We start from the raw sequence: 22060 nt of genomic DNA, 5'->3' as shown, positions 1-22060 counted from the left end.
TGGAATCGCAGATTAAAGTTAGATTTCTTCCATGGTAGAAAACTTGTGTATTGCTGACACCCGTAACCGGGCACTAATCAAGTGCTGTCTTAAATACAGTTTTGGAACATTGTGCAACGGTGGTTTGTGCGACATTGAACTGGTCTGTTTTTCGAAGTACTTAGCTTGAAAAATATTGCTTCAATTTTTCTGTTTTGTCAATTCAATATCCGAATTTATTGCTCAAGATATCCCTCTCTCCTTTTTGTAAAGTTAACAAATTTGCGGCTTGATTATGATTAGAGTTATTATCTCCTCTATGACACGAAGATAGGTTGTTTTGTTTTCGTAAATTTCATTCTGAAATGTATTTATTTGTTTATAAAACTTCACACTATACGCAAATGATATGAATTGTATCCCCAATTTAAGTGTAGTGTAGCACATTTTCTATTTCAACCACTACATTTCTAACATCACGTTATTGAATACTAGAGCACGGCGGTCGATAAACTATATAAAATCAGTATTTACATTACAAAAGTTTATGTTTATTGTCATCTATTTCAACAATTCATCGTTCGTTCACGTTGTTGCGAGTTATCTAGTTCCACATTCTGCATTGACAGTAATATGTAAAATAATTTTTAGTTAGAATCTTGAGATGGGAGCAATAAACCGTCAGTGGTGGCCCATTTTAACAAACAACGTAAAATGACATGGAGAGATGATTTACGATTTCAAGACCAGAAAAACGATACAAAATGAACCAAACATACAAATCCGTATTTCATGACACTCAAAACAAATTTGGAGAATAAATCATAAAATTACCAAATCTAACAGTTTTACAATCTCAAGGAGCCCGTGACTAAAATAAAGTCAAATGTCTCAATGCGTAGTGAAATGTAATTGCCGTTGACAACACTGACAGTGGTGCTCGCGCCGGACTGAAGCAGTGGGCTTCACGTGACAATTGAAAGTGTATTTTGCAGGTGCCATAAGGAATAACGACTGAAGGAGACAAGAAGAAGTCGGATCAAATAAAGCTGTCCCGATGGCTACAAACCGCAAAGGATAGGCGGCGTGAGCCACGATAAAGCAAGCAAGCAAGCTTCATGTGACTTCTTAGTTCTCCTGCAACTAGTAAAGATAAAACCCCTGTAGTCCTTGAGGGCTGTGGATTCTCGTTCAAGGAAGCTTGCCAAACACCTTGCTTGATGTGCGTATTGCATATTATTTTAGGCGCGACTCCGTGTTGACGGGTTTCCTTCGGGTCTCGTGCATGCCTCTCCCCACCCATGTTCAAGGGCACGCCAGTTAACTTGGTGCCTACTATACGAAAGAAATAGCCAACAGGATGTAGTTTTTCGTGGCGTGCTGACCTAATTTCCACGTGAAGGAATACTGCAGAACCGACAACAGAACACGCTGGTAGTTGTTTTTTCTGCCCTTCACTGCGGAATGTACATTGGCCATTCTTCGTCTTGTAGTAAAATGTGACGTCTTTAGTGACGCTGCATGCGGGAGTGAGCAATAACATTATTTCGCGTAACATGTGCGTAGCGAACGTGTGTTTTGTTGCAGTGCAGTGTCAAACGATAAATCGAGTTGTTATGTACTGGAGTGCGGTTAGAAATTTAGTTTAGCTTTCCTGAAAAAGAAGAGATGGGTAAGTACGTATTTTCTTTCTGTTTTTCAATTCGTATTATCCGGCTTAGTAGTGAAATGTATATGCTCAAAAACAACAGTGAAGGAAGTAAGGAAACCAGTGACGTTCCAGAAAGAGTACTGATTCTGTTTTAACCCTACTCCCTTCAGCTTTCATAATATAAGTACCGATAAATCTTAAATAAAGGAAAATGAAATAAGGGCATTCCACAAAAAGTGGTCCTACTCCATGTAAATTACAAAATGAATGAATCTCGAAATTATTATTGTTTTTAAATGCATTAATGTTTAAATGTATGTGAATGCATATGATTTGCATATTTCACCAACAAAACTTATTAGCATCTGTAGCCTACATGCTTCACAGACAAATGAAGTCAAATTTTGTTGCATTTTTAAAGCGTCCCACACGTAACACATTTTCTTTAATGCTTTCAATAGACCTCGGATTTTAAGTTTAGGCCTATAACCAATTTTTTCCTTTAAATGTATATAAGAAATAATAAGTTATGTCAGCGTTTCGTTAAAAAATGCAACGACTGATGAAGTTTTATAGTGCCTAAAAAAAAACTGTTTTGCTTGTTAGAACCTATTTTAGGTTTATGTGCCTATATCAAGCCTATTCTTAGTTTTTTATATATTTTTAAAGGTTTTACAGTTTTTTTTGTCACACAGAGGCATTTGCTCTGTTTGGTAACGAAAAAATTCAATAACGAACGTGTTTGAAACGTACTCTCTGTCGATTTCCCTTCCTCCATGTGCATGGTGATTTTTCACAGCTCTAAAGAAAGCAAAATGTCTGGTGCTACTGTTACCTGTACAATCCAAAGTGATCTGATCTGTGTGATCTTGCTCACTTTCGCATCACTTTGGTGTTTTGTGGCATTCACGTCTTGCAATCTAACATTTCGGCATTGAAGTTTGCACCACTGACTATGTTTTTGTTGAAAGATTATTTTCAGCATATATACTCCTCACAGACAAAATTGAGGAGTTTGACTGTGGATAACATGAAAAAAGATTGTTGCCTAAATATACGGCGAAGAGTGAATTTTAATGGCAAATTCCAATGGTAAGTTCTGCCATCACCGTAGGGTTAGGCAACACACATAAAGTTATGCAAGATAGTGCGTATTTCAGGATATAGGATGGGGGAGGCATATCTTTTACAACGTAATATATTTAATTCAGAATTCCAGATGATATCCCGTTTAAAGGGGATTTTCAAATCCTTTCACTTATTATAATCCTTACGGACGCCCGGCCGGGGTAAGAGGAGCGTTTACCCCGGGAAATTATGACAGCCTAATATTATATATTGCACATATACGTATAATTTCAATTTGAAGCAGTCTTTTGGGAGGAAATGCCATGCTCTCTCTCGGAGCTGGTCTTTTGTTGCGAGATTATAGGACGCTGGTGCTTCCAATTAAGAAACTAATCTAATTTTCCTTGACTTCATGGATTGTTTTGACGCACTTAAAAATATCCAAAATTACTGACGCTGCAGAGGATACTCCTCCCAATCACTGCGTCTTATTATTTTGCGCATGCGCAGGACGCTAGACAGGCATGGTCTAGATACATAAGAGGCCCGCTGATTAGCTTCAAGTTTGAACGGAGAAAAATTACGAACGTGAGCAACCTCTGTAAATAAGAGGAATGAATCATGCCTCACCCGTTGCTGGCGTATAGACAAAGGACGAGATAGATGGCGAAGAAGAGCGTCCCATCGATGTAGGTAACCATTGATCCCCAGGATGAGTTGAGGTACGGCTCCCCGTAAACCGTGTACCAGGACATGAACCCAGACACAACTCCGTCCATCTCCAGCCCTATGATGAGGTCAGGGACTGCCGTGAATGCGAAGAAAGCGAATCCTGCAAGATAAGGATGAGCAGCAGTTTTAGGGAATAATGACTCGTGTGACTCTAACTATGCATAGTATAGCAGTACAACATCGACAAGCTTTCAGAGCGTGTAGAGAACATGAGGACTGGTAAGTGGCTCGTTGAAAGTCTTTTCAACGCTGTTTGGTATCCGCAGTACAGGCGCTGGCATTTAATTTTTCACATATAAAGAAAGCTCTGTGAAAGATCATCGGTGTTATAGGGCCACACATTATGTAATACTTTAGTTCATAAATAATGAATACATAGGGAATTAATTCCTGAGAAGATTCTAGCCTGATTTATCATACAATCCCTCCCTTCCTATTTGAAAAAAATCACCTGAATCTAAGATGGCGGATTTCAATATGTCGATCAGGTTGCAGTTATATTCTGAATGCTAGGCTCCCACCCTTTGTTTGCTTGGTCGCACATCGGACAAGACTCGAACAACCTTTTGGTCAAGCCCCGCCATTTGTCTTCTGACGTTAGGCTAAATGCTTTTGTTGTTAGGCTTAGGTTTCTTAAAAAAAATAATTTGTTTTTGGTCAAATGTCGAAAAATTGGAGGTGTGGAGGAGGCAAGGGGAAGCTCCGACCTTGACTGGACTGTTTTCGTGGAAAGAGCAATAACAAGCCTAACCTAACAACGAAAGAATTCCGCAATTACATCAGAAGACGAAGTGCTGGCTGGGCTTGATCAATAAAATAGGTGTTTGAGTTTCATGCGATCAGTTATACCATTGTTTGCTTGTCTACTCAGATTTCAATTTCTATTCCGTTTCCGAAATAACAGGGTATCCTGTGACTTTTTGACTCATTCCGTGTGTCTCTGTGTTTATGCATGCATTAATTATACGACAGATATTCATTACATTATTATTATTATTATATTATTATTATTATCAATTACGATTTCTACAATAGAAATCTAGAGCATTCCCTGACATTCGCTACGAGACTCGGCGCCAAGCGGCCCGGCGTCAGTGCTTGTCTTTCACGGGGAACGGGGTCCGCGACAGTAGGTAGAGTCGGCTGTTAAAATTACAGTTTTCATATTGTGTACTAACCTTGTTTTACTTCTTTTTCTCTGTTTTTACAGTAACCTGCCTTGGCTCTACCTGTTACTTGTTCCGAAGAAGATACAAAAGTAAGGTACCCAAACTTCACAAAGCCTATTATGATGGAAATAAAGAACCCGGACCCACCGGATCTCCCAATTTCCCCGATTGATCCCACCCGAATATATCAAAAGTTCGAACTAAATCTCCAATTAAGTCGACTTGAAGAAAAGGAAAATCTAATAACCGCTCTCCGCCTGCTCGTCCGTCTGAAACAAGATGGAGGAAAGCAGATTGCCTTCCCGCATCCGGAAGTCGTGGACAAAATGCTCCTAAGATGCAGCAATATCCCGGTGGACCCTGATAAACTGCATGAATTATTAAAAATAGCATTTGGACGACGAGACCTAGAATTAAATTTGGAAGAAGTATATGCAGATTTTGCTAGGAGTCATGGAAGAGTTGTACAGAATTCGGCGAACCCATGGCCTTTATGGACCTCGGTAGTACGTCATTAATTAAGGAACACGAAAACAAACTGATGATGCTGCAGGTAAACCTGAACGGTGCGGTGTTAGCGACTGAAGAAATCTTTACATACGCTAGAAACAATAATGTGGACATGCTATTACTCCAGGAGCCATATTTCCTAAACGGGAAGATGATCCATGCCCCTATTGGAGCAAGGGTAATATACAATCAAGACCAAAATACGAAATCTGCAATAGTGTCACTTAACAAGGCTACAACCATTTTGAAAATTTCACACTTTTCCGACACGCATATAAATTGTATAGAAGTAAATCATGGCAAACTAAATTTTATAATAGTAAATTGCTACTGCCAATACAGCCACAATATTGAAGTGTATACTGCCCGAATCAGGAATGCCTGCCTAGCGTATCCAAATCAAAAACTGCTCTTAACACTGGACAGCAACGCTTCCTCTCCCTTATGGTTTGGAAAGAAAATAGATAATAATGGAGAAAAAATGATGAATTTAATAGCGGAACTAAATTTAATAATAGAAAATATTCAGGGAAATCCACCTACATATAGAGGACGAGCGGGAGCAAGTAGCAATATTGACTTAACATTGACAAATAACAGAATGTCGAAATTAATAGAAAATTGGATGGTGCATGATATGATCACAACCAGTGATCATAATGTGATCTCCTTCAATGTGAGATTAGAATCACCACAAGCAGAAATTGACCAACCAGCTCCGCCGTACAATTGGAATAAGACTGATAAGGAGATATTACTCGCTAACATCAACTTACCAAAAAATCCCGGACCATGGAAGAGTACAGATGAATGGGCGAAAATTCTAACAAAAAATCTTCAGGTCGGAATAGCGGCTTCAACACCGAGAAGATTACACAATACCCGGAAAAAACCCTGGTCTACAAATCTCACCAAGCTTAGAGCCAAAATGCGAAACTCCAGAAGGCAATACCAGAAAACAAATATTCACAACAGAGGAGTATATTTAGAGGCATATCGCAGGGATAAAGACCGCTACGCAGCGGAGCTGAAGGATTTTAAATACAAAAACTGGTGCAAGTTCGTTAAAAACAACCTGGAACGGGACAAGTGGGGATTACCCTATAAAATAATGACAAATAAAATAAAAGTAGAAGAAAGTATTACAAAACTAAGAAAACCAGATGGCTCTTTTCCAAGAGACATGAAGGAGACAGGAGAATTGCTACTACATGGATTGCTGCCGGATGACGAGGAGGAAACCGACAACGAAAAGAACAAGGAGGTTAGAACAAGCTGCAGACAATGTCCAAATTCCATACCCATTGTACCGTTCGAGCCGGAGGAGGTCATTGGAGAATTGGCAACTATGAAAAATGGTAAAGCACCAGGGCCAGACGGAATTCCTGCAGAAATTCTTAAACTATCCGCCCCCGAAACAATTAACTTCATAACGGCCCTGTTTAATTTGTGTTTGATTCGCAAGGAATATTCTGCATCATGGAAAGAGGGAAAACTTGCCGTAATTAAAAAGGAAACCAAGAACGACGAAAAAAGTTTGAAGTCGTATAGGCCCATCTGCCTCCTCAATACTATAGGGAAATTATTCGAGAAAATGTTAAACAAAAGATTGCAAGACTTTCTAACCATGTGTGGCAACACAGGTAGCCAGTTCGGTTTCACAAAGGGCCGATCGACGGAAGATGCAATAAACGCCCTGAAGGAGGAAGTTACAAGATCAAACAAGAAAATAGTTGTAGCTATCTTCGCTGATATCAGCGGCGCCTTTGACAACCTCTGGTGGCCTAACCTGTTTCAGACTTTAAAGAAAATAAATTGTCCAGGCACACTGTTTCAAATTTTGGAGGACTATTTTAGAAATCGCAGGGTCTCCCTGAGGATAGGCGATAACAAACTAACAAAAACCACGACGAAGGGATGCCCACAGGGCTCAGTGTTGGGTCCTCACCTGTGGAATATTAACTTAGAACCTTGTCTTCGTACCCTGGGTGAGAATCCGGACGTAATCAGAGTTATAGCCTACGCGGATGATATCGTCCTGGTCTGCGCTGACGACTCTAGAGCTAAGGTGGAACGCAAGGCAAACAATGCTTTAAAAACCTTGGGAGACTGGTGCAGAGACGCTAAACTAGAACTGTCGGCAGAGAAGACTAAATATATTATCGCTAAAGGCCATCTTAGCACCAGCAGGAATCCATCCATTAGGATACTGGGATCAGCTATACAGAGATCGGTCAACTTTAAATACCTCGGCGTGACCATGGGAGAGGGTATAAAATTCGGAGAACATATCAAAAACATTACAGCAAAGGCGGAAATGGCGATGGGTAAACTCACCAGAGTGGCATCCCAACAGTTTGGCCTGAAACCAAGCACAATCGAAGCATATATCCGAGCAATATACTACTCCATTGTGACTTACGCAGCCTCTACCTGGTTTGAGAGTCTAGCTTTGAAAACGAACGTCAGAGTTCTCAGGGCTTCTCAACGAAGAATATTGTTAAGAACAACAGGCGCGTTTGGAACAACTTCCACAGAAGCATTGCTAACCCTGACTGGACATCTCCCTTTAGATTTAGAAGTAAAATGGAGGGCGGGTAGATACTTTTTTAAGAAAGGAAATGAAGACAAAATGATCTCCTGTATAGGAAACTTCACCCCAACCCTGCATGAAATGAGAAAATCCCTGTTGGACAGATGGCAAGAGGAATGGAACAATGCCGAAAATGGGAGACGGACATATACCTTTATCCCGGATGTCCGAAGCAGCACACAGACAAAAATATTTTATACAGGGGGGCCTGTTACATCTTCTAACAGGACATGGACCGTATGGCAAATATCTTCACCGAATTGGCAGTGCCCTGGAACCGAAATGTACCTACTGCGGAGCTACGGAGGATTCTCCCGAGCATAGAGTCTTCTTCTGCCCGGAAACAACTGACAGGATCAAAATTTTGCGAAGAGAACTTCCTACGTTTGATATTAGAACACTTCTATGCGAGCAGCAAATTCAAAATCTGAAGATCTTGGCTGACGAAGTCTCAAAAGAAGAAAAGAGGAAATTCAACCCACGACACCGTAACACGGCCCCCACAAACAGCCAACAAACACCGGAAGAACCTAGGAGAAGTACGAGAATACAAAGGCAAAGGATCACCCCGGCCCTCGAGCAGGAGGAAGAGAATGATGAAGAACAATGAGGCAGCACCAACTGTATCAAGAAGAAGGCACTACGTGGTATCAACTGGAAGACGGGAAGCCGCAGAAAGAAGAAGAATTCGTCCTGTTCGGATGCTGGGGGAAAAGCACAAAGATTATTTGTTGAGAGTGGCGGAAGCCAGGTTAAAATATATAGTAATTAAATAAAAAAAAAATAATAAAAAAAATATGGTATGCTGGTATTCCAGCACCCGGTGACATTGGCATTCCAATGTCTAATCTAAACCCCAAACTAATTAACATCAAATTAAACAAGCACTATATTATTATTCATTTAAATTATTTTTATTCAAATTCTAACACTCAAAAAAAAAAACAACTTAATTCACTGTATGTCATATAATGAAGATCAGAGTGTACCCATTTTGATCGACAACTTAGCATTTCAATATTGTTTTATTTTATTTTTTATTTTATTTTATTGTTGTCATACCTTATTTCCTCTTTTGTACAATTAATATTAACTTTAAAATATTTCAAACGCAACTCAAGCTACATAAGTCATGGACTGAAATAGGAGGAGTAGGACGAACCGACAGGGATAAGAACACCTAGCCTCTGGGGTGAGCAATCTCCCAAACAATAAATTCAAATAACTAAAGGTCCTCAACCTATTGCGATCTGTCCTTGGCGGTTCGTCTTGCGGCATGGATCAAGCATACTATAGATTCCGGGAGTCCGGAATCCGGATCACAGTGCATACATAAAACAAGAAAAAGAATGTGAAAAGAAATAAAATAAACATAACTAAATAAAAATGACCCAATTATACTAAAATATAACTATGTGCTGGTATCTGTGAAGACCACTAACGATACTGTAATGTGTAATTTGTGACTTGTAATTTACATATAATAATCAAATCACTGTATTGGGAACAATGTATATGTATGTGTCTTATATATTTTCTTTACTGTTATTTTTTTTTTCTCTTCTTATATTTGTTTTATATACACTGGCTGACAAAAAAAGTGAAGCACCCAGAAGGAGTGGTTGAAGATTACCCCATTTCGGTATACATGCATACCATTGATGTGTGAGTAAATGATTAGATGTACAAGGATCTGTAATGTGTAGAACGCCCACCAGAGGGCATTTGTGACGTCACCTCCTGTTGCTGATAAGGTGGGATCAGTCACCTGCTGTGAGTCAGACAGTGCAGCACGAAGTTCAGAGAGGAAAACGAAGCACCGGCGATGCCTCGCAGACACGTTAGACAGCCGATCCAGCAATTGACAGCATTTGACAGAGGCCGCATTGTGGGACTGCATGAGGCGGGTTGGTCATATCGGGCAATTTCCAGGCATGTGGGCCATTCAGATGTCACAGTGGCCCGATGTTGGAATCAATGGGTACATGAGAGCACCCATGCACGTCGTGCAGGTTCAGGTCGACCAAGAAACACCACCCCGAGGGAGGACCATCATATGGCGCTCCAAGCAGTGCGGGATCCCACAACTTCGGCACCCGTCATCCAAGAACATGTACTGGACACTCTACAACATCCTGTGAGTTCCCGCACAGTGTCTCGACGACTCGCATCCGCCGGATTCGGGTCCTACCGCCCCATGCGCCGGTTGCCGTTGACACCACAACACCGATGCCTGCCGTTAGTGTGGTGCCGTGCTCGAGAGGCGTGGACAGAGGACGAATGGCATTGCATCATGTTCAGTGATGAGTCCCGCTTCTCCATGACCTCCGATGACCATCGTGTGCGGGTGTGGTGGCGTCGAGGGCAGAGAGCACATCCTGCCTACATTGTGGAGAGACACACAGGTGTGACCCCTGGCATCATGGTGTGGGGAGCCATTGGATATGCGTTCAGGTCACCTCTAATAGTGCTTCGGCAAACTTTGACGGCACAGCGATATGTCACAGACATTTTGCATCCACATGTCCTACCCCTTATGGCACAGCACCCTGGGACAGTGTTCCAACAAGATAGTGCACGCCCACACACAGCCCATGTGTCTATGGACTGCCTAGAGCATGTTGAGGTCCTCCTGTGGCCAGCACGATCCCCGGACCTCTCCATCATTGAACATGTGTGGGATGACATTGGACGGGGACTCCGTCCTAGAGCCAACCTGCGGGATCTGGAGGGACAGCTGCAACACCCGTGGACGAACGTGCCTCAGGAGAGGATCCAAAGGCTGTTTGACACTATTCCGAACCGCATAAGGGCATGCATTGCAGCCAGAGGGGGTGCGACACCCTACTGACCTGGCGCCACCATTCCACCTGTAACTGCCAACGGCCTTGACTCTTGCATCCTATATTGTAATCAGTTCAATAAAGGTACATGGACTTTCAGCATACGTAGTTTCATTCACGTCCAAACACTCCTTCTGGGTGCTTAACTTTTTTTGTCAGCCAGTGTATATATATATATATATATATATATATATATATATATATATATATATGTGTGTGTGTGTGTGTGTACTGTAGTAAAGGATAATTTAAATAAAGGTAGTGTGTGCAACAATAATGGGTGAACCGTAATACGAGCAACTGCCGTCCCAGTTTATATCAGAGGCACTGGGACATGCGCATACCCTCGAATGTATGCGGGTGGAGGTTAGGATACATTCGGGGGTTCCCCCATTATTGTTACTTGTTCCGTTACTGCCACAGGTGAAGAAGATGCAAAAACATAATAAGCTAACAATACGGTTCATTCGAAATAACACATCTTAGAATAAATACCATACAATTTCCTGTTATTTTTCTGTACCTTGGATATAAGGGGAACTCTTTCTTTTCTCATGAATGAAAATTCGGACATTCAGATTAAAAAGATATAAAAAGACTATTTATTTTGTTGCTTAAATATGTACAAAGAATTACACATGAAATAACCCCTACATAATAAATGACGATCCTTTTTAATTGAAACACTGTAAATATATATATATATATAATATATTAATTATATATATCAATGGGTTTCGAGTTATTGCAGTTTGTAGATTTTCGTGCCATATTCCAACTTGCGACCAAAAAACTACTAATTGTGAAAAAACTACTACACCCTGGGAACGTAATTGACACGTTGCTAACAGCTGACGAATGAGTGATACTGGGAAAAAAATTCATGCCCAAAATTCCCATGCCCACAGAAAGAAACAGTCATTGCAGCACACGTCATGAAGAAATTTGGAAATTATCGTTTAAATCGAAGAGGATTACTCAAAAAAATTTTAACACATTAGCGTAAAAATTACGGAAAAACTTCCTCGTTTCATAAGCTCTCCAAAAAGATGCAAATGTTGTCAACTGGCACACGGGTTGGGGTATAAATCTGAATAAAAAGCGGAGAAGGCGCGTTGTAGACCCCTTTGTAAAGTGAAAAGAAGTTGTCTGTTGTGAGAAATAAAGGAACGAAAATGAGTGAAATAATAATGTTATTTACCATTCTCATGAATTCCAGGTTGTCAGAATTAACTGTTACGAAAACTACAAATCCTGTTCAAATTGCCTCCCCGGTTACGTATGCAAGCACGCAACCACACGGCGCACGGCGTACATCAGACACAGTCACTCGCGTTGACACTCAGTCTCATATGTATCTTCCTGGGAATCCACTGGTGTACTGTAAACTTAACTCTTTCATGTGACCCCAAATGTAAAAGTTGCATGGCGTCAAATCCGAACTCCTCGCCGACCAGGGGGTCGGGCCGCCTCGACCAATCCATCGCATGGGATAATTGTCGTCCAGCCATTGTCGCACACTCCGGAAATAGTGGGCTGGGCAGCCATCATGTTGGTAAATCATACCCTTTTTGTGGCGAGCGGTACATCCTCCAGCAGCGTCGTCAATTCTTCCCTTAGTTTTCGTAGGTAATGCCGTTTAGTTTTTGTGGCAGATAGAATGGCCCCATCACATGATTGTGGATGATTCCCATTTAGTGAGAATTTTCTCTGGTAAGCCTTTTCTTTAGATTTTCTGGGGTTATGACCCTTAGGGGCCCAAAAATGCGCATTATGAAAATTCGTAATACCATCGCGGTCGAATTTGGATTCGTTCGTCCACAGAATTCTTGTCAGATGATTGGGGTCTACAACGCGCCTTCTCCGCTTTTTATTCAGATTTTTCCCCCAACCCGTGTGCCAGTTGACAACATTTGTATAGTTATGGAGAGCTTATGAAACGAAGTTTTTTCCGTAATTTTTACGCTAAGTGTGTTACCATTTTTTTTGAGTAATCCCTCTTCGATTTAAACGATATTTTCCAAATTTCTTCATGACGTGTGCTGCAATGACTTTTTCTTTCTGTGGGTATGGGAATTTTGGGCATGATTTTTTTCCCAGTAGTCACTCATTCGTCAGCTGTTAGCAACTTGTCAATTGCGTGCCCAGGGTGTAGTCGTTTTTTCACAATTGGTAGTTTTTTGGTCGCAAGTCGGAATATGTCACGAAAATCTACAAACTGTAATAACTCGAAACCCAGGGACAGAAAAGGTGCCAGAAGGGCGGATAAATACAAATGATGAAGGAGACAGTAAACACTTTACTGTCTCCTTCATCATTTGTATATATATATAATGAGAGGTTTGTACGCTGGCCAAGACCAGCAGTACTAGTTTAAATAATGTATCTAGCTTGTCACTAGCATACATGACATGTTTCTCTAATTCTCTCCCTTTTCGTGTTTATAATTAAAATGGCCTCTAAGAAATAGACTAAACTTGGTTGAAATTACAACACCTAATTATGCGCTGTTCTTGAAATTAAACGTGTCCCTTAATTCCCTCGGATACGACGTTCTCTAATAATAATAACAAATGTCCACCGAAACTAAGCTTTAGCTTGTCACCAAACGCATCAAGAAAAAATTCGTGGACATATCTATGCAATTCGTTGAAAACAAATGTTGATCTGTGTCCGCTAGCCATTTGAACAGCCCCACCACTCTACCGGCACCGAAGAACCTTCCAAAGGTCTCCCTTCTAGCCCAAAAAAAGTAAAAAAACAAACCCCCATTACTCAATCGGTTCTCTTATATAGGCGAATCGAGAAAAAACAGTAAACGGAACTTTTTCCAACACCCAAAAAACAATATTTTAAAACTACCAGCTTTCTGCCGGCTGGCTTTCATCGTCACGTAGGTCATTCCTACAGCAAGTTGCATTGGAAACTGCATAAAATAGAAGTATTGCTGTCACTAAATAAAATAATATTAAACATACATATAAAGTAATAATAAAAAAGGATCTTGTAGTGATTCTATCATTACAACCTTGACTACAAAAGGTGTTGAAAATGATGTCCCTCTGCTGCAACACGTTCTTGGCATCTCCGAAGGAAATTGGCATTTACACGTGCAAGTCCGTCTACTGTAATTCTCCCGATTTCTCGTAAAATACTCTCTTTTAACTCACGGATGGTGTGCGGATTGTATTTGTATACTTTATTTTTTAGATTTCCCCATAAATAAAAATCGCAGGCTGACAAATCGGGGGACATAGAGGTTTTTGAAACACCCGTTTCTTGTGAGAGGCGGCGGATAGATTTCCAAGGAGACTGTTCTAACCTTTGTCCTATCTCATCGAGTTTTTCCTCAGTAAGTTTTTCTTTCCACTTTTATTCAGAACTGACCCTGTTACTCTAAACTTTTTTACGAGGTTTAATAAATGGTCCTATGTGGGACTGGAACACCAGGAAATTTCGTTGCAAAACGTCGTCGCACTTCTCCACAATTCCTCTTTCCGAAGTAACACTCTACAAGATAAATCCTTTGTTGTAATGTAAACTTTTGTGGTGTCATATTAAGCCACAATCTTCAACACACGGACACGACAACATAACTTCCGTGGGAGGATTGTATTGGCGTCAGTCTGCAACGTCAACAGAAAGGGAAAGAGAGCGAAGGCAGGGAGAGCGAAAAAAACAGACTGTAGCGTGCGACTGTCGCAGATACCTTTCACCGGCAAAGACAAGCTCTGACGCCGGGCCGCTTCCCGCCGAGTCTCGTAGCGAATGTCGGGGAATGCTCTGTAGTATAATTGACAGTTGGTTGATACAGCCACCAAGGTTCTTAATGTAGCTACTTGAAAAAAAAAGAAAAAAAAGAGGTTCTTTCAACTTATCAATATATACGCATGGACGTCCGCAGGATTTTTTCCAGGGAGGGGCAAGAATGATAACTGTTTTCCAGGGGTGGGGGCAAACTAGAAATATATCCCCCCCATAATAGTGCCGCCCTCCCAAAAAATACTTATTCAGATTGAAGTTATTATGTTTCTGCAACATCTTTGCAATTATTAACATAAATTACTGTGAATGAAATTAAATATATCGTCGGTCCAATGACATAACGACCTATCTAATTTTTTCCAACTTTTCAGGAGAAGCAAAAAACGTTTTCGCACACACTTTCGTAGATGTTTGTGAGAAAACTATTTACCCCATAACAATTTTTTTTGCCATTAAATTGTATTATGTTTCAGCTGTAAGATAGTGTGGTTGAATGTTACATGTGTTGCGTTACGTGCTTGAAATTTCATAATTTCTTGACATACGTCGGTATGTCAGATCAAAATAATTACTCACACAGAAATATCTTTGAGATACGCCATGCAAATTAGTATAAAGTTACAGCTTCATGATTTGAGAAATCTTTTTTAGTCAAAATGTGAGCAAAACTATATAATATTTATGATTTTATTGTTCATGATGCTTTTTTTCCAAAGTGAATGGTTATTTTTATTTTGAAGTTCTTTAGATTTACATGCTTTAAGTACGTGTACAAATTACAAAACTCTTCACTACAAGTACCATTAAAAAGCTATAGATGCAAAATTACTACATAACAAGAGTACAATATTAAGAGATAATTTGGCTACATTACATAAACATCAATAAAACATTTTTGTGGAATAGAGTGGAGAACAGATTCAGTGATTCAAATTTGAGTAAAAGTTTTTGCAGTCACTGTCTAGAACAACGGGAAAAGGATCTTCACACATTGACAATAAACAGTGGTCAGAAGTAGCGAGCTACTTGTAGCGTCACTACTGTAGCTAGCTACAAAATTTGTAGCTGTAGCTGTAGCGACGCTACATTTTGAAAATTGTAGTTGTAGCGGTAGCGAAGCTACAAAATTCCTGTAGTTGTAGCGAAAATTTCGCTACAGCTACATTTTTTCTCAGCATTTTGAGATGAATTTTGAATGTGGCAACAGCGTCAGAAAAAATCGACAATAACCCTTAATTTTGCAGGAGGTTCATAAAGACAGTCTATTACATGGAGATACAGATTATCTAGACTGTAGATTATAGATATCTGCGTAATTTATTTAATTAGTATCTGAATAATTCAGATATCCAGATAACTAACTGACATATATGAATATATTCCTGCTAACAGCTACGTTTTTTTAGCTGCATCGCTATTTTGGGGAGAAATATGCCTCATTTGCTGCACCACTGGAAAAAAGTGCCTCGTTTGCGTCACCCCCGGAACAAATCCTGTGGATATCCATGGTGTAAGAGACACCAAAATGTCATTAATTGCTGTGTAAGATGCAACTTGCAGTGCAGAAACGAGCGATGGATTTTCCACTGCACTGACAAGGGAATAGTGCCAGCAATAAATGGCTCAGTACGTTAACAGCATTGATCATCGTCAGTATATAGGATCTCGCCAGCAATAAATTATTGTTACAAGAATGATAAGGGTTTCTGGAATTACAATTATTTTCGCGATAGTATTTGTTCACAAATTTTAAAATTACAATACCTTTAGAACACTCAGGTTTACACGACAGTTTCCTCAATAATTTTATCATATTGCAAAAAGTATGTATGTTTCCTGCAGAAACAACAATTTTCTTTGATTGATTGATTGATTTGGTGTTTTAAGTCCACTTTATGCACGGTAAGGTTAATCGGACTGGACCTACAGTTTAAAGTGGGATCCGAACCACTATGTGCCTCCACCGGGTATCGAACCCAGGACCCCTTGAATACAAGGCGATGACGCTACCACTGCTCCATCGGGGAGGTCTTTCTTTAGTTAATATACATAGTTATCAAATTTATATATTTCTCCCACTTTTGCATCACTTTTCTGTAACTTTTGCTAATCATGACATCATCATCCTTCGACATTTCCTGCCTCTGGCTGGGTCGGCATAGAAGTCAAGCCTCTCCATTTTTCTGTTCTCCAACCACTCCTCTCTTTCCACAGTGTTCCAATCTTGTCCTCTTCTCCTAACACTCTCCACTCTTCTCTTTCCACTGACATCTTGGTCTCCCCCTTGGCCTTATTCCCACTCCTTGTGCATGGTAAGCTATTACTGGTCTTTCTGCATCCATCCTCTTCATGTGTCCGAACCACCTTATCTGTGCCTGATCTATCCTGTCATGAAGCTTCACCACACCCACTGTCTGTCGGATCTCCTCATTCCTTATTCTATTCCTTCTAGTCTTCCTCAAAAAACTCCTTAAAAATTTAATCTTCACTGCCTGCATCTTTTCTTTGTCTCTCTATGGCATTGTCCAAGTCTCTGCTCCATATGCAATTATTGGCACATAGTATGTGTTATATATTACCTTCTTGCGTTTCATAGGTACATCCCTGTTCCATATTAATCTTCGAACGCTTTGATATAGTCCACCATCCATTTATCCTCTTCTGTTTACCTCCTCATCTATTCTTCCACTTCTCTCAATTATGACAATAAAGGATGAATGGTTTATTTAATTATTCTCTTATCTATAGTCGCTTTCTGCCACTTTCGGCTAATTATGAGAACGAGGAAGAATGATGAATGATGAGTAGTGTGGGGAATGGAGAATCTCATCCTCCCAACTTGGCGTTTTTCCTAGTTTTCGTTTTGAGTCCATTTTATGCATAGATAAGCTGATCGAGACTGGATCCTAACCACTATGTGCCTCCGCTTGGTATCAAACCTTTGGCCCTTTTGTAGTCAAAGGGCTCCAGGTACTTTTCATTCAAAAAGCTGACTTCATATCAGTCTATAAAACATGAAATATTTATTTTAAAGAAAAATATGTTGATGTGAACATAAATACGTAATCCTACCAAATTTTATTTGTGTATAGTTGTAATCATTAATTTGGGTAACACCCTAATTGCAATATTCATATATCAAATTTGAATTGATATGCCACTTGCATAGGCATGGTATTCTCAAAAACTATAGTAAAAATAAGTAACTGAAGTAACACTGCTATCAAAATTATCGAATGACTGGAATCATGATAATAAATAACATAATCTATTTACCAGTATATAGTAGGGGATTTTTTTAATACCCATATGGTTGTTTTCATTTTTTTTATGCAGAAGTAGCGCAAAAAGTAGCGAAGTAGCGAGTAGCGAACAGGAGTAGCGTAGCGAGCTACATTTTGGTAAATGTAGTTGTAGCTGTAGCGAAGCTACATTTTGGAAGAGTAGCTGTAGCTGTAGCGAAGCTACTTTTAAAATATAGCGTTCTGATCACTGACAATAAATCTGCATATTTCTCTTGCGCTATTTTCACAGATTCTTTGTTCAATGGAGGTGGCATTCTCGCAGCTATATCTTTAGTATTACATCTCTTTACTACGATTTTTGCGGGATTCTCTTGCAGTAAACTTGTTTTTATGTAGATAGTATCTGGCTTGTTGCTCTGCAATCATAGTTCACGAATATCTTTCCAACTGAACTTAATACCATCATCGGTCTTCTTAAGCTGCAAAAGCCTCAGATCTTCAGCATTTTCCTTAAAATCCAGAAAATCTTCCATCTGCATTGTGTGCACGATGTAAGGATGGTTTCTTCGGGCTAGTTTTATGATGGGTACAAGCTGAGAGGGGACAAATATCTCTCCAATTTTCCGTACGATCTGGAGATTGCACTGTGCGCAGTTTCTCCCTCGTTTTGCCCATGATGAGGCTCAAAAAATCTGAGCACAATTTATTTTATATTCTCTGCTTTTAGCATTACATGCATAAGCGCAGCCACCACAATTCTATTCTTGTTTTGACCAACACAACTGTCAGCATATAAGTGAACTGTATTCTTCTCTTCTTGGTCCACTTTCAGTACATACCGGTAAAGACATGTTGCTATTTCACATGATCCACGCTTGCTGATTCCTTCATGCCACAACAAACAATTACAATTTTTCGTGTTCAGTTCATAGACAGTGAAGTTGTAGTTCGCCAGACGTCTGTTGTAGAACACGGATGAGTGGTTCGACATAAGCAAGTGAATAACTTGTTGCAGATCAAAAACAGCAGAACAGGTCGCTGTAGTCTTACTTATTGCTTTCAATTCTCTCACTTTACTTTTCTCTGCAACGTGCTGCTTAAATTTATCTTCTAGCTTCATTTTATCATCATCAGATCCCGCATTGTACGTAATGCATAATCCACACTGATCTTTTTTGGGTTGATGAAATGCAAGATTCATACCCTTGAAAACATTTGTGTACGTTTGCTAAGATGCTTGACATATTGTGTCAATCTCTTCTTTGTACATCTGATACATCTTCTTTACAGTTAAATCAGAATGCAGATACTCCTTTGTTGAATATTTTCTACAATAGCTAGACTCCATTCGTGGAAAGCAATTTATGTGATCTTCTACTATACTCCATTTCCTCTCGTCATTTTCTTTCAAATGTTTGTATCTTTCACCTCGTTTTTCAGTTAGTAATATGCCTGTTCCTTAAATGTTGTTCACTGTCGTACATATAAATCGTTCGCTAATTCCAAGAGTATTCAAAAACATTTTCTTGCAAACCTTCAGCCTTGTTCCATCCAGGGAAAGATAGTAAAATTGTGTTTTTGTACGTCTCGATGCTTGTTTTGTGGTTTTTTGTCTCGTATCTAAATCAACGTGTCGTGCTACGTACTCCCTTTGACGTTGCAAGTTTCCAAGATCGAAAAATCAATTTAAAATAATTATTCGTGATTTCTCATTGTTCTTTAATACATAACATTTTCTTCCTTTGTGGGTGCAGCCTGTGCAGGGGGGGGGGTTTCAGCAATCTTCTTTTCTTAACAACATTCCCTGTAGTTGAACTGAAGTATTCATAGCCTTCATTACGTAACTTCTTACTCAGATTTTTCTTCCCTCCTTTTCTAGAAGCTGTAGTAGAGCCTTCTTTTATTGATCCGTCGACATCATAACTTTCAGGATTTGTTGCAAATGTGGTCTCTAGTGATGGCATTGCTATAACATATTAAAGAATTGTTATCCTGCACTTTGTTTACCACACATTTTAAAATATCAATAACGCCCCGTTTCTTATGTAATGTACAGTCATTATCTTGAACGAAATGATCCCAGCAAAGCAGGATGTAACATCTGGAACACGAGGAGAGGAGAAGACCTTATCCTTGCATCCTCTTGCTTCACAATGTTGCGATTTTCCTGGCAAATAATCTGGATCATCCGGGTCACTGACATCCTCAAGAAATTCACTTTCGGTATCAAAGTCACTCTCGTCCTGTTCTTGTGTAGGGGATGATACATCGTCCTTATTCTTCAGCAGATAAGACAGAGGTACATCTTCGTCAGATGATACGGCAGATTCTTCATTCAATGTTTCTATGACAGTCCCTTTGTACCACTTCCTATCTGGAGGCCAGTAAAATTTTACAGATATCCCGGCTTTGATGTTATTTTTCCTCTTTCCGATCACGTGTAGTTCTCTTGATGGAACAATATTTCTTGAGCCATCTTCCCAGAGCACTAAGACGTCCGTCTTATTCCTAAGGTTGCTAATATCAAATAAACGGGACAAGTTGAAAGCTTTGGGAGTATTTTGACAACGTTGCATATTGCCTAACAGAGCTTACAAACAATGCTTAATATACAGCTTTGATCCTTCTTCGAATGTTAAATGTTAAATTGTGCTATTTCCGACATCAACAAAAGGTATCTAACAATTCATTTTACCTCTTTCTTTCCTTATCCTTTGTTAGACCGTTTCGCTATTGTTAAGATTGTGACAGCTGATTTGTAAACACTGAAATATACATTTCTGCATTGCTTTATTTTTCCTCTTTGTGAGTCTATTGGCCCCAATTGTTGCATTTTTCTACTGTAAGCAAAAAGAGATACGCCACTTGCGAAATAGTATAGGATTTACTTTATCTGACATAACGACGGAAGTCAAGATACGCCGCTATGTCATACCAAATTTTTAACAAATTGAGATACCTACGCAAAATCAAAAAATATTCATAACTTCCTTATTAATTGGATTTGAGTTACGCCGATTTGCCAGGTGATGCAGGGCACCGGTATATAACGATGTTAATAACTCAATTTCGAAAAGAAATTAGATACGTCGTTATGTCATTCGAATATGTAAGTTTATGGTAATATCCATTTTCTAGGGGCGGGGGCGTGGCCCCCTTCCGGACGCTCATGTATATACATACCATAGTACGACTTGTCCTTGACATCCTCAGCTAGAATCCAGAATAAAGCAAAAATCATAGTCAGGACGCCAACGCCCAGGGCTAAGAACAGAACAGCTGGAACATTGGGCCCGATGGTGTTCAAGACGTAGCAAATGGGGAAGGCCAATAGTCCAACCAACAATACTAAGGCCGTGTTTTTCCATTTTATTTCTTGTTCACCCATTCTCCAAGAACAGTTCACTGAAAATAAAATAATAAATGAGTTAAATTTACGAAGACGTTTCAAATACTAGCACACAATTTATATACATAAAAAAATAACCCTAGAACAGACAGTTTACATTGATATAATTTCTCCATATGACGATGACCTCTTGCATCAGGAGAGCACGCAGGGAAAAAGCTGGGGAAGTTGGGAACATAGGCGTAACGTGGTGGGCAATTTCCCCCCCAAATTTTTCAGGTTTATTAAAATTTACAAGTTAATGGAACATTTGTTAAACTTATTGGACTGGAGGAACAACGTAATGCGTAATTTTCATGATTTCGCAAATATAACAGATATGAGCAAATTAGACCTGAACGCTATTTTCATGAGATAAAATACTTTTTCAGTCCACCCCCTCAAAGTTAAGCCCCAATTCGATTCTGCTCCCATGCACCCAAGTTAAGTCTCACTCAAGTTACGCCCTTGGTGGGGAGGTTAACAAATAAACGACTTTTCACACACACATACACAATACCATATAGGGACAACTTTATGATTAAAATATTGCTAATTGTTCACGCTTTATTAGCCCCCATTAGTTTTATTGTTTCCCGAGTATTTCGGGGGCGGGGTTGAAATCCCTCCTAGACACGATCTGTGTTTCACAAGTGTGTTTATGTCTCACCAAAAAGTTTTCCTTTAGGCTGCTAGTTACGTATGCCAAGTCTGTAGGTTACATTATTTGAAATATTTATAGTATAGTAAACAATTGAAATTATATTTTTACACAACACTGGACAACAAATATTAGCTTTTGTTTGTATTTGAAGCCGTGTTCGATGTGTGTATGGGGGTGGGGATATTTGCGGATGGTATCACCCTAGCCAGTGGTGCAACTACCAGGAAGATCTAAAATTTTTCTTGCTTGCTTCGCTCGCAAGATATGATTGTTTTCTGTAATGTAGAGAGAGAAGTAAGACATCTCTTAATTAGTTTTGTCATGAACAATTGTTTCGAGGAAAGGGAGCGTTCGCATTTGAGAGATATTTTTTGCTGTTGGTTTCTTATGAAGTGGATGAATTGATTATGTAATGTATTTAAATAATGCATGTTATTAAGGTGAATACGTACA

At 39.6% G+C, this 22060-nt stretch overlaps 1 protein-coding gene across 3 annotated transcripts in view; it reads right to left on the bottom strand.

The window, feature by feature from the left end:
- Positions 1-22060, bottom strand: part of LOC145991033 (transmembrane 6 superfamily member 1-like) — a 115555-nt gene that overhangs the window by 47056 nt on the left and 46439 nt on the right. For all 3 annotated transcript variants that reach the window (XM_083126716.1, XM_083126717.1, XM_083126718.1), the window contains exons 2-3: positions 20739-20960; positions 3329-3530 (exon numbers count right to left, since the gene is read on the bottom strand). In XM_083126716.1, coding sequence (XP_082982842.1) covers positions 3329-3530; positions 20739-20960 — 424 coding nt within the window. The remainder of the gene's footprint in view (positions 1-3328; positions 3531-20738; positions 20961-22060) is intronic.

Source organism: Lepisma saccharinum, chromosome 8 (genome assembly GCF_977018435.1).
Source record: "Lepisma saccharinum chromosome 8, izLepSacc3.1, whole genome shotgun sequence".
Classification (NCBI taxonomy): domain Eukaryota; kingdom Metazoa; phylum Arthropoda; class Insecta; order Zygentoma; family Lepismatidae; genus Lepisma; species Lepisma saccharinum.
Note: the sequence above shows the minus strand (reverse complement) of the source record. Positions and strands in the feature narration are given on the sequence as shown.